The sequence below is a fragment of the Labeo rohita genome, chromosome 2 (genome assembly GCF_022985175.1).
Source record: "Labeo rohita strain BAU-BD-2019 chromosome 2, IGBB_LRoh.1.0, whole genome shotgun sequence".
Classification (NCBI taxonomy): domain Eukaryota; kingdom Metazoa; phylum Chordata; class Actinopteri; order Cypriniformes; family Cyprinidae; genus Labeo; species Labeo rohita.
In genome coordinates, this window is record NC_066870.1 from 9,586,400 (window position 1) to 9,601,117 (window position 14,718).

At 34.5% G+C, this 14,718-nt stretch overlaps 1 protein-coding gene across 25 annotated transcripts in view; it reads right to left on the reverse strand.

The window, feature by feature from the left end:
* Positions 1–14,718, reverse strand: part of dlg1b (discs large MAGUK scaffold protein 1b) — a 124,459-nt gene that overhangs the window by 19,922 nt on the left and 89,819 nt on the right. For all 25 annotated transcript variants that reach the window (XM_051125150.1, XM_051125147.1, XM_051125146.1 and 22 more), the window contains 3 exons: positions 7,331–7,457; positions 3,662–3,818; positions 3,386–3,488 (listed from right to left, as the gene is read on the reverse strand). In XM_051125150.1, the coding sequence (XP_050981107.1) occupies positions 3,386–3,488; positions 3,662–3,818; positions 7,331–7,457 (387 nt within the window). The remainder of the gene's footprint in view (positions 1–3,385; positions 3,489–3,661; positions 3,819–7,330; positions 7,458–14,718) is intronic.

The following is a 14,718-nucleotide window of genomic DNA, read 5'->3' on the forward strand; positions in this document are numbered from 1 at the left end:
CATTGAAGGTCAGCTGCAAAGACATAGGTTAATAAAATGGGATTAAATACATAAAGGATACTTGTGTTATTTAACATTTAATTAGTGCAGGTTTGCATCAAATTCTAAGTTTGCATTTCAATGTTTTTATTAATTTTGAGCAGCACTGATCTGTGGGATAAATGAATGCATTTAGTCCAGAACTACAGTAACATCAAGTTTACACAGCGCGCATAACGCCTCTGCACTTACTCCCAATTACAGTCTGGGGACAGGAGACTTGTCAATGAATGGGAAAACAAAGTAACTGCCGTTACTTATTTGAAAAAGTAAATCAGATATTTTCTTGTAAATTAAAAAAGTAATGTTTCTTTACTAGTTACTTGAAAAAAGTAATCCAATTACATAACTCACATTACTTGTATTGCGTTACACCCAACACTGTTCATGAGTATCTATTTACTTGGTTGTCCTTTATTACATTTTCTTGGTTGACAGATGCACTGTGGACACGATTATAGCACTTAAACACGGAAAAAGTCATATTTTAATAGTATGTCCTCTTAACCCTCATGTACTGTTCGAAAACAGGTCACTTCCTGTATGGTCCGGGTCAAATTTACCCGTATTGGATTCAATGTAATGGCACAAAAATGACAATATGAAAAAAAACATACAATCAAATAAAATTAATTAACTTTTAATATCAATACTTTTCACACATTACAAACAATGAATATCTGAATTTATGATTCATAAAAATGTTTTTAACCACTATTTTTGACTGCCCCTCCCCTACGCCTGTGGGATGTTTGTGATTATTTTAATGATAATATCTTGATCTAAACCTAAAGTAATTATGACAAAATATATATCATTTGAAAGGTTTCGGACTCTAGTTTTCATATTTGGTGACTGTTTTTCAAAAAAATGACAGAGCAATAGATAAATAGCGATAGATTCTCTGTTTGTGATATGGTGCCAAACGTACTCTTATTCTATATGTATTTTATACTTGTTTTGGAGATTGAATTCAAATCAAATAATAAAGTTACTGCCCAAACTATTTCTGAATAGGATGTCTACTTCATAAATATTTAGAAAATAATGAAAATATATGGTTCATAACACGCAAAAAATAAATGGAAATCAAGAGTCCCTCTAGTGGAAAGTTTGGTACTGCATCCACAAAATCTTACTTAAACATTAATTTTTTGAGATATCAATCTAAAATTTGGCACAAAACTTGTTCAGATGACTGGCTTTGATTTACTTGAAGATTTGGAGGTAAACATGTTTTGTAAAATGTATATTTTACATAAAATATAAAAAATATATATTTTTATATTTTACATTTTTATAAATTTAAACTTCAACTTTTTAGAAATTTACTTTTATAACTTTTTTTGCTTCTACAATAATCTGTGATGTTTCACCTTTAAAAAGATACCAATCTTAAGTTTGTGCTCCAAAGTATTCAAGATTTATAACAATTTTAGCTGGAAAAGTCATTTTTATGTCTATTAACAAAAAGTGGGACTTACAGTTATAAAACCCTAAACAGTTTTGTTTTCACAAACTTTGAAATTAAAAAGTTGTTAAACTCATCAAGATGCTGGCACTCGAAGACACTTTATGACTAGAGTTGAGGAGCTCTGACATACAGCAAAGGAATTTGTTATTTTGCGTCTGTACAGTTGCTTTTGAATGGCTTCCTATGCGGGTCAAATTGACCCGTGAACATAAACGTATAAAAATTTCTGTATGTACATTTCACAACACATCAGCATGTTGAAACTTTGCATGCATGTTCATGACCCTAAATGAGAAAAAGTCACAAAATTTCAAGAAAAACAAAATGGGTTAAATAGTATTTCAGACAGATTGAAAAAATAACAGATAGCTCATTTTTACCATCTGTGGCTGACAAAATATTTTTCTGCATTGAAATATATTGGGGGAAAGAATTTTTTAGCTTCATAGAATAGTAAAAAAACTAAAGTAACAAAATCTAACCAATAAATGTTATTATTTTGGGTCTGTAGAGTTGCCTCAGAACATTAAAATAGGCGGGTCAAATTGACCCGGGAACAGTACGAACGTAACTATTCTTTTTTAATTCATGTCAAAACACATCAGCATGTTGAAACTTTGCATGCATGTTCATGACCCTAAATGAGAAAAAGTGACAAAATTTCAAGAAAAACAACATGGGTTTAATAGTATTTTAGATAGATTGAAAAAGATATGGTAGCTAATTTTTTACCATCTTTGGCTGACAAAATATTGTTCTGTATAAAATAAATGGGGGAAAACTAATATTTTTTTACTTAATTTGATAGTAAAAAACTAAAATAACAAAAAATAACCAAAAAAATTTATTATTTTGGGTCTGTAGAGTTGCCTCAGAACATTAAAATAGGCGGGTCAAATTGACCCGGGAACAGTGCGAACGTAACTATTTTTTTTTTATTCATGTCAAAACACATCAACATGTTGAAACTTTGCATGCATGTTCATGACCCTAAATGAGAAAAAGTGACAAAATTTTAAGAAAAACAACATGGGTTTAATAGTATTTTAGATAGACTGAAAAAGATATGGTAGCTAATTTTTTACCATCTTTGGCTGACAAAATATTGTTCTGTATAAAATGAATGGGGGAAAACTAATATTTTTAACTTAATTTGATAGTAAAAAACTAAAATAACAAAAAATAACCAAAAAATATTATTATTTTGGGTCCGTAGAGTTGCCTCAGAACATTAAAATAGGCGGGTCAAATTGACCCGGGAACAGTACGAACGTAAAAAAAATTTGTTTGGACATGTCAAAACACATCAGCGTGTTGAAACTTTGCATGCATGTTCATGACTTTAAATGAGGAAAAGTCACAAAACGTCAAGAAAAAAAACACAAGTTATTTTTTTTCCCCATAGGTGGCCTTGTCATTAAATGTAACACTGGACCACAAAAATAGTCTTAAGTAGCATGTTTGTAGCATCTTTGTATTAGTTGTAGTAGCTTTAAAAAAATATTTTATTTTTCAACATAAAATTTATTACACGTTTAGGCTACAATGGCCTAACATAAACCATTCAACATAAAAGAAGATAAGAAGGCCACGTTCACACTGTCAGTTTTTGGGATTGACAAAATATTTCCAACAGCTTGAAAATCAAAACGGGTCAAATTGACCCGGAACAGTACATGAGGGTTAATGACCTGACTGACCTGACTTGACACAAAGGAGTCAATAGAAGGCTGTAAAACTGTATTGGTTTATTAGCATTTTACTTCTCGTAGCTAAGAGACTCCCGCTGATCGTTGATTGAATATCTTGTTTGTTTTTAATGAGGGATCAAAATGATTAACATGGCATAATCTTAAATTGAGTAAGACTCACCGTCTGGTCTGTACTGGGCAACAATGGTGACTGTTTGTCCGGCATTCTTCAGGGCTGCCGCAGCTTGTTCATGAGTGGCACCACGTAGGTCTATTCCATTCACCTAACAAGAGTACATCTGTTTTTATATCAATAGCACAAGCAGTATGATAATTGTCTGCACACTGTTTAGCACTAAGCTCAGTATGTCTGCTGAATACTATTAGAAATACTCCTGTTTAGATGCTCATCTTCAGTGCGACAGGCCAAGGTTTTAGTAGCCACTGAAATACTCACAGACACCAGGCGGTCTCCTTTCCTCAACTCTCCACACAGGTCTGCAGGGCCTCCAGCCAGGATGAAGGAAATAAATATGCCCTCTCCGTCCTCTCCACCCACTATGTTGAAGCCAAGCCCCGTAGAGCCTCGATGCAGCACTACCTTCCTGGGTTCCCTGGATAAGCAAAAAATAAAAGCATATGTCCATATAAATCCACATAAAAAAAAATCCACAATTCTTTCTTAAACTGTATATGGCGTGGGCCAATTAACAATCTAACATAATGACATCATTATTCACATGGCACAGCTGACTGGTTTCTTTTTGTATCAGCAGCCAATGTTGAGAAAATCACCTTTAAAGTTGTCCAAATGAAGTTCTTAGCAATGCATATTACTAATAAAAAATTAGGTTTTGATTAGGGCTGTCAGTTTATTTTTGTAACACGTTAATTAATTAGTTATGAAAAAATAATGCAATTAAGCTATTTTAACGCAGTTAAACCACTGGCCCCACCCCCAGACCTGTACGTCATCTTACAGTTCATACAGTTGACTGCTGCCAAATATGATTAAAGACTATAGAAAGGGATTTGATATATATGATATGATACGATGCAGGGCAACAACTCCGTAAATGCAGTTATCCCCTAAAAATCTAGATATTGGGGCAAAAATTCTCTTGTATGAGTTCTTTCTCATATTTATATAAGCAATATCACATGAGCAGTGAGAGCAATCGCTGCTGTTTGTCACAAATGTAATTTTAAACAACAGTTCAATAAATAAGAAGTTAATATTGTGTTATATTTTAAACACTACATTGCCTGTTTTTGCTCAGTTTTGCCAACAAAAATATTACTTATAAAGCCACAGCAGAATTGTTGTGCATCTCCAAGCAACACAGCGGTGTTAGTTTTTTGAATGAATCTGCGTTTTGAACAAATCGGGTGAACCAATGATTTAAAAGCCCATTCATAAAGTGAGCGTTTACTGAATTCCTGAATAAATCAGCCGTTTGAATGAATCGAACGAATAAATGACTCAAAGACATTTACTGTCACCTGCTGACAGTTTTAGTTTAGAGAATTATTTAATTTTAAAAAGGGGGGGCAACACTTTGAAGGGATAGTTCACCCTAAAAAAAAATTTAATTATGTCGTCATTTACTCAAACCTGAATGACTTACTTTCTTTCGTGGAACATAAAAGAAGGTATTTTGAAGGCTGTTGGTAACAAAGCTGTTTTGGTTACCAATGACTTCCACTGCATGAATGTAAAAAACTGAGATGTTTCTCAATGGCCATGTTCACACAGCAGCAGAATAGGGTTGTCAATACCGTATTTAAGTCCTTTAAGTACGGTTACGCTCACATACAGTACGGTTATTTACGGGTGTGACAAACCGTATTCTCTAACTGTATTCACACCTGTAAATTTTCAGGACTCACAACCGCATTCTCGGAACACACGCGCTGTGTGAACGGAAGAGGACTGGACATCTAGTTGTCCATCATGTTATTCAGTGCAAGAGAGACACTCTGCCACACAAACACGTGTCTACAGTGTGCTGCATGCTTTAATTTGTGAGTTCGGTAACTTACAGTGAAATGAGCTGTGTGTCATCTGAAAGTTTTATATCCAGTCTCCACTGGAGCTGCTCCCTCCAGACAGTTTTGTGCTCTGCGCGCGGCTCAAATGCTCCGCTCTCCACTCCAATTTAAAAGCTGCTGTCAGTTAATGATGATTTGATAGATGAACTCGAGGCTCGACTGGACTCTTGTTGTGTCAGAAAGTGATAATACTTTCAGTTTTACGGACGTCGCCAACTTGATATTATTGCTATGGTTAGTCGTAAGGAATACGGCCTTGACTTCTGTTGCACATTCATACAGACAGTATTCGAGACGCAAATGTAAGCTTCTGTGTGAACGGGACATTGAGACTCACACCTGTAAGTAAATGTGGTTGTCAATCCCAAAAACTGACAGTGTGAACGTGGCCTTCTTATCTTCTTTTATGTTGAATGGTTTATGTTAGGCCATTGTAGCCTAAACGTGTAATAAATTTTATGTTGAAAAATAAAATATTTTTTTAAAGCTACTACAACTAATACAAACATGCTACAAACATGCTACTATTTTTGTGGTCCAGTGTTACATTTAATGACAAGGCCACCTATGGGGAAAAAAAAAAGTCTCAAGTTTACCAAGGCTGCTTTAATTGATCAAAAATAAAGTAAAACAGTACTATACTGTGAAACTGCATTACAATTTATAATAACTGATCTCTACTTCAATATATTTACCATAATATAATAACATGAGCATTTTATTTGTGCTTTCAAGTGCCTTGAATGCCTTGCTTCAGTACATCAACAGTGCAAATGAAATTATTTTCAATACTATGCCACAAATGAACATTCCTTTAAAACCACGAGGTCAGTGTACATAACTGGCCTCTTGGAGGCACTGCTGGTCTAGTTCTACTACACACAGCCTTGTTCTACAACACAAAACAACCCTGTGGCTATCTTAAAATATTGATACTGTAAAAACAAATGCCATTTTATCACATCATCTCTTGCTTATTAAATAGAACACTGCTTTAAAAAATAATGAACACAATGACATCTAGAATGGGCCACATGCTCCTTTCAGGCTGTACTGTATGTTTGATTGTTGTGCTAAACTTCAAATCCTCCTGTGCACCTAAATGGTCAGATTAATAGAATTCGTTTGTTCTGCTGGATTATGACAATCTTGTTTATTCATTTTCTGGCAAGCTGGTTAAGAGGCTTGATGATGCGCTGCGGTTTTTATGAAAATGAACCCACACATGACGTGGATGAGCTATATTTGGAGCTTATCAAATTGTTAAATCGGCAATGATGTGTCGTTTTGGGTCAGAATTCTCTATCAGCCTAATGGTCTGGTGTTATGTATGGATAAATGGCAAAACCACCTCCTTTTTTGCAACTAATTTGATTTTTGATTGTGCTCTCTTAAAGTTGAGCAATTCTAAAATTAAAATAGATTTAACTTCGTAAAATCAACACATAGGTTTCTCAGACGTGGATGACATGCTGAAAGGGGAACTGCAATCTGCTCTCACAAATGACAACTCTCTCAGTGAGGCATTGCAGCTTGGGCCCGCTGACCTGAGTAAAAGTAAATAGCAATTCGATACTCCATTGAACTATATCAAAAAAAGTTCACAGAGCACCTCATCGACTAAACAGGTCATGATATCATCCTGAACATCACACATGAGCATCAGAGCATTGACCTGCTCTGGCATCACGTTATAAAAATAATCATGAACAGATTGAGGTTGGCCCTTTGTTGAACTCAAAAAATAAGCTGAGTTCTATCCACACAGTTTGCACAAAATAATATACAGCATCATCACTGAAGTCTGACAAAATAAAAGAATATTATGAGCTGTCCCTTTTAATTAATCACCGAAAAAGACTCACAAACTTTTCATCAAAGATCGAAATTAAATCAGGAAATCTATATCAATACCAGGCCCTAATAAGGAATATCAGTTTTGTTTATTTAACCTGTAAAAGAGGAAAGTGTTGATCTAAACAGACAGATGACACTGCTCCTCACTGAATTGCAGGAAAAAAAAGCTTGAGTATGAGTGGCATTGTAGATTTATCTAGACAATTTTTGACAATACCTTGTTACATCATCATCCCCCACTGTGGTTTTTGGGGTCGGGGAGTAGCGTCCAGAATGCACCGGAGGCAGCGGCTGGCTCAGATAGCTTGGAGGGCTGATATGGTTTTCCATGTGTTGCGAATAGGCTAGGAAAGAGGAAAACAAACATTAAAACGGTCACAGGTTCAAGCCTCAAATATCTTGATCTGCATTGCATAAAAACTTGCACCGAAGAGTTCCAAGATCTCTTTTTACCTAATTCTCCAGAAATGCACAATTATATGCTATTCAGTTAGTATGAGTTTGCATCCCTTTGAGAAACAGACACGCTGACAGTAAATGATACCCTGGGCTGCGCTTTTAGCACCTCGACCTCCACTGCGGCTCAACTTACAAAGATATCCACGTGGGGGAAAGAGACCTGGGGGTCAGGGTGAAACTGAGCCTAAACTATCCTTATTTTACCCGTCTTTGTCTCTCTGTGAACGTCTCATTTGAAGCAGACAGTTAAGCTGAGTTCATGACAAAAGGCTTCCTGGGTATCGGTGCCTCCTCATATGCGACCCTGGACCACAAAACCAGTCATAAGGGTCAATTTTAAAACTGAGATTTATACATCATATAAGCTTTCTATTGATGTATGGTTTGTTAGGATAGGACAATATTTGACCAAGATACTACTATTTGAAAATCTGGAATCTGAGAGTGCAAAGAAACAAAACAAAAAAACAAATCAAAATATTGAGAAAATCACCTTTAAAGTTGTCCAAAAGAAGTTTTTAGCAATGCATGTTACTAATTAAAAATTAAGTTTTGATACATTTACGGTAGAACATTTACAAAATATTTTCATGGACCGCGACCTTTACTTAATATCCTAATGATTTCTGGCATAAAAAAAAAATCGATAACTTTGACCCATTCAATGTATTTTTGGCTATTGCTACAAATCTACCCGTGCTACTTAAGACTTTTGTTTTGGTTTTGTGGTCCAGGGTCACATATGAGTTCTGGTGACTGGAAGTATGATCCGTACTTGCATAATCACAAAGTGTGGAATGCATGCTTAAAGGTAATAAATGTTGCAATAGTGAGGCTGAAACACAGGAAAGTAAGGGACCGTTTTTAACATAGAAAAAATATATAATACAGAAATAATACAATATAATATAATATAATATAATAAAATGAGCACTTACAAAATATTTACACAAAATTCCAGTTATCCATTAGCAAACTTTTGGTATGTCATATGTTGATCTATACTTTATATTAAATTATAAAGTATAGATCAATATACTTTATATTAAATTAAAAATAAATATAAAAAAGGACTAAATCTATAAAACATATTATATAATCAATATGATTACATTCCCCATGAATGAGATCAAATGATGAATAATATGAGTGCTATTAAACTAAACTGAGCTGAATAATGACACTGCTATCTTCTTTAGAGCTGCTTTATACCTGAAATTGAATTTGTTTCGTAACTGAATATCGAGAATGTTTTTGTTTCTCCAAACCTTTTTAACTATCTGTGCCCCTATCCAGGTCTTATTATACAATTTGTCCTTTGAAATGAGCTCTCTGATGGCTGTGAGATATATAGTTGGGCCCAGTGGGCTGGGAGCAGCAGTGGCAATAGCTTTCTCTCCTACAGTACTGCACTATGACCTATAACAGAACGAGAGGCTTAGCTGCAGAAACCTCGTTTTACCCTCAGGCGGAGCAGAGCGGAACAGAGTGGCACGATAAAAAAAAGCCCAACAGATGGTAAAATGCATGCTTTATGGCTCTCCATGGGGACAAAAATATAATCTACTAACACGAAGGCTCCCCCTCTGCAATACACTGACCAAATCAAGCAGATCAGTGTGCCCAAAAAGCATGCTCAAAAAAAAAGAAAAGCACTCAAACACCATCTACAAGCTATAAACAGCATTATTTCCATTCTGAGGCAGGCAGCTGAATGATTGTGCACACTTAACAAAATTATTTCTCATTCATTAACTCAGACTCAGGTTCGCTCTCTGAGGCCCGTGTACCATCGTTCCACATGCTGCCTTCTATGCATTAAGATATTGCTGCTTGGATTAGCAATACAGACTTGACCATGTGATCCCAGTCATGATTGAATTTGTGATTTGTCTTTCAAGTCTAGTAGAGAAAAGCATCCTTGTTTGCTGGCAACACCATTACGGTATAGATGGGTCTCAGGAATAGTATCTTCCTGCATCAAAATCAAGCCTAGCTATTTTCCACAACCTAATGAACTGCCTTGCTGTCTTTAAAGGGCAAATTTGCATGGGAGAATCAATGTCAATGCAACATCAAAAATGACACAATACCCTGATAAGCATAAAATATAAAACAAACTCAGTTTGGGTCAAATAGTAATTATTTGAAACTATTTTTCTATTAACACTTTTTGGCACTGAATGAAACAATGAATATTCGTAATTAATGCTGGGCTTGCCTCTGCAGAGGATACATGTTCTATCCTATATCCTCCTGTCCTAAAGTACGCAATGAAATACTTGATACTGAATAAAATTAGTAGAGCTTTGATGTGGTTCTAACCCACTGTTGTTGATGAAACGGAACCACATCTCCACATCTTAATGTAAGCTTCTACAAAAATAAAAATAAAAATAATAATAATAATGATAATAAAATAACATATGAATGGATTCATTGTTCACAATAAGATCCATCAAGATGCATTAATAAAATAGCGTCAATTTCCATTTCATGCCAACCAATACTAAAATTTGGAATCTTATAGACCAATTACAAGTTTGTAAACATTCGGGATGCACACGCATCATGGCTGCAGAAAACCCGGGAAAAAAGCCTTTACGGCTAGAGAATTGCACGGATACAGTACAAAATAGTTAAATTTAAAAAGTTTATAGATCATATTGATTAGATGTCATTTTCAAAATGTTATCCGCATATTACAAGAGCTTGTCACCCAGCGATAAACACTGTTATTCAACAAAATTGACGTTAGATAGTGGAATAGTCTTACAGATCCGAAACAGGGATGACGTATTTGTGGGCGGAGCCTATCTGGTGAAAGAAACTGACGGTTTTCAAGTGGCAGTCTATAGAACCATGGAATAAAAAGAATAAAAGGTAATTTTAATTTTATATTTTAAAATTCTGACTTTATTTTTTTCCCTCGGAATTGACAAACTCACTATATTTGGGTTAAATCGAGTTTGAAGACCGAATTAGGAGATATATATATATATAAACTAGGAAATATAAAAATAAATAAATGTTATGTAAAAATTTTAATAGTGATAGGTTTAAATAGTATTTCATGCTGTAACTGTAGAGCTAATACAATACGTCTCCTATTAACAGCATATGTGAATAATATGTTGACCTATTGTTTAAATCAAATTTATGCTTTAGAGTACTCCTAGCAGTTTTCATCCATAGTATGTACGTTTAAATGTCTGTGTTTAGCTTCAAATGGCACCTTGGACGACAGTATTCTATAAAAATTATCTGCATTCCATTTTTGACAACAAAAGGCACAAAAAAAAAAAAAAAAAAAAAAAAAAAAAAAAAAAGGTTTCACTCGCGCAGCTGCAAGTGACGTAATCTTCAGCTAACATTTCACGTGATACAAATTCGCAGGCCAGAGTTCAAATCTGAACTCATTTCTAGAAGTTTTGAATTGATTTCTGAACTTCATCTGTGTCAAGTAGGTTATAAATTGTGACCGACATGGGGATGGTTTTATCTAATTGCCCCATACACAGGGGGGATCAGAGCTAACAGCAGAGTTGTGCAGGCTTTGACTTTGAGACAGGAGTCATCCTTCATCATACTGGGGGTAACATTGCAAGCGTCCTGTTTAAGGATTAAAAACGAGTGCGTCTGAGGGAGATGTGTGGGGTGCATCAGAAGGGGCAGAGAGATCAAGAGCTTATGACGAAAACATGTCTGATTTGGTGGTGTGGTGTTGTGTCTGTAAGTGTGTGTTACAGTGTGTCTGGGGTCAACAGCCTTAGCAGTGGAGAACGAGGGTGTTTGATTATGTAAATGTACAAGAACTTTAAGGTAACTTTCATTAAACAGACTTGAGCTTACTAGGAAATTACATTACATTTAGTCTTTAAAAGTCTAAATGTTGTAGGTCAAAAGCTGAAGTCCTCACAGTACTGGGGGCTTTGAAACCGCAGCACAAAGTTAAAGTCCCTTTCACATGACTTGCATCAGGCTCACATCTCTCAAAATAAGCATCTTGCAGTGCTTTGACATCCATATGAACAGCACTTCAGATAAGGGCTGTTCAGACAAGATGTTTCGTCAGCCCAATTGTTTAATTGTCATTTTTTTATTTGCACTGTCTGACACATGTCTATGAACACCATGTCATGTCCATGTCATCTTTACCCATCCTCCTACCACTGTTTTCAGTGCCAATGCCATAAAGATAACACTTTCAATCAGGTGAATGTGGAGAAAAAAATAAGCATCTTGAGCATACTGAGTTAATATTTGCAATAAATGTGTCATAAAACTAAATGTATCTCAAAATGCACAGGATCAGACCACCAGCCACATAGTGATGAATCATGATTTATCTGATAATCATTGGCTGGGCTTTTAAAAGGTCAACAACAAATGGTATTACAGTTGACACTGACATGAATCATATTTTAAAGGCCTTAAAGATATGTTCATCCTGGTTCATCCTGGCTTTTGTATAAAAAGACACATAAATCATGCTAACTGATAACTGAAGGGGTGGGTCACATTGATTGACAAGCAAATTATTTGTCCAACAATCAACCAGTCCATGCCAGAGATGGATTGGTCAGCATTTTCAGAGTTTTTGATATTTTGACAGTGGTGTTTTAATTTTTATGTTAATAGCATTTCATGCTTTAAAGCATAAAGGTGATACTTTTTTTAATGTATGGAGAATAAATAATGTTGAAACTAGAAATGTATCTTGCTTCCCTTTATCAAAACAATTGCACAGAACATACCTGTGCGAGTGCCATAAATATTCTTATTCCAAAGTTTGTGTGCCTGTACCTCTAGAAGTATTTAATATATCTCAATCGTTTTAAATTGTGGTTCTAAACTTTTCTTCTGTGAAAATTTATTTTTAAGGCCTTGTAAGGTTAATTTCCAGAGATATGGAGAGCCCAATGCGACTCAATGTCCAAAACATATTGAATTTTACCAGTTGTTACATTTTTTTTTATTTCATTTTTTTTTATTTTTTAATAAAAAAACAAACAAAACAATTTTGCATCTTTGCATACAGCTGATACTTATATTTAAAGAACAATGTCTGAAGGACAAATATTTGTTTCATTTCTACTCTGATAGCTGCAAAACTACATTTTGCGCCTTTAAACCAAAGTTACAGTTTCAGCCGGCAAAGTTTAAAGTCCGTCTGACTACCATGCTTAAACAACCCGTCCCGTAATGTATAAGAATACTGTCAGTAGGCATAGGGGTGGAGGGTTTTTTTTATGGCTGTTCGAACAGATTTGACCACATTAGCATTTATACCACGAAAGCAATTCTGTCAAATGCCAAAAATATTGGGATCTTAATGCAGCTTCATGTTCAAATTGTTGAATTGTATCCATTTTCAATGATCAAATGTGATTTTGTGTTTATCCAATCATGACTGCTGAAACTGCAAATATGCAAATAATGAGTAACCTAGGATTTTGGAATGTTTATTGACACACTTCAGATTATTAATAACCAGGCTTAATAAACTGTGAAACAAAAGAAGATTAGCCAGGGTTTAGAAGCATTAGAGCCCTCAAATGTTTCAATGTTTTAGGTACTACCAGCGATTCTGCCAAATACAGTGTTAGCAGTGGATACTACTTGATCTATGAATATACTTCATGTTGTAACAACAGGTTCTAATACTTAATCCAGGTAAGGTAAATCTTGGTTTACTGATGCGAATACATTGGGCCTCATTTATCAATCTAATGTAGAAACAAGCGCAGATCCGTGCACACAAATCAACTTACGACATAGTTCACGTGTGATTCATGAAACATTCGTATGCCGCCAATTGATAAATGTGGCGGCTAAAAACAGTCAGCATTTAAATATCATGCCCCTAGAGTTTACGACACGGAGAAAGGAATCCATACCAAAAAGAGGAAGTAAACTCATGAAAGAGAAACTGATCTTACTCTAAAAACACCCTTTAACCTTATATTTGCAAACAATAGCATTAATTTATACAGTATGTATATTAAATGCCAATAAATCTATAACAAAATATTTATAAACATTATAGCATTTTAGTTCTCCTTAATCCACAACAAACCCTTTAAATTTAACAGTATTACAGAACAAGAATGAAAAATGAGTAGCTATAAAATTTTATATTAAACTACAAAGTAAAACAAATTAGGCTAGTGAATACAGAATACAAACGTTGAGCTAAAATGAATAAATGAGCAAAGCGAAACTAAATAACACTGGACCCTTTCATTTTAAAATAAAATAAAATATTTAGACATTAAAACTATTATCCATGATGTAAACAAGTTTTTGTACTTCACTTGTGTTCAAATATCCACAAAAATGTTTATTTTGGTGCTGCACGCTGATTTTACAGCGGACCTTTTAAATTGAGCTGTGTAGTTGCATTTTAGTTTGATTAATGGTTTGATTAATGTCAAGTTAGCAATGCTGAAATGTTGTGTGCGCGTGCGTTAGGCACCTGCGCGATCAGTTACATTTAATAAAGTAAAGATATAACAAATAAAATACATTAAGAGTGTTACAAAACCGAAAGTGGCCTATACTTGTCGTAGAGTTTTTTTCTTTTGTTAATCTGTTATTTAAGAGAAATATATTTCTTGTAGTCTAGCCCTATTCATTTTATTCCTTTTATAATTTCTGTTTTGCTCCGTTCCGGTCAGAAAAAATCTAATCTAAATCAACAAAATACTGTGCATTATACAATTCTCTGAAATTCTCTATGAATATAAAATAAAATGTAGTTATATACTTCCAAATATCCCTGAAACTGATTTAAATACAGAATCTTATAAATACACTACTGAGAGCAAATTAATGTGCCTCAATGTGACCATTTTAATTTAGTTGAAGCATAATGTTCTATAAAATTGTTTTGATAAAGAAAAACAAGCTACAATTCTAGTTTCAACATTTTTTCTTCAGACAATCTCCTTTAAATATAAGAAGCACCAGCTGTATACATTTGGTTTTTGATCATTAAAAATGGGTAAAATTCAGCAATTTGGATATGGAGCTGCATTGAGATCCCCAATGAAGAAAAAAAAAAGTTTTAATTGAGAACCAGTTTAGTTGTGTTGTTCGCAAGAATGCATTCTATGTAAATGCCCCCTGAGAAACACATCCAGT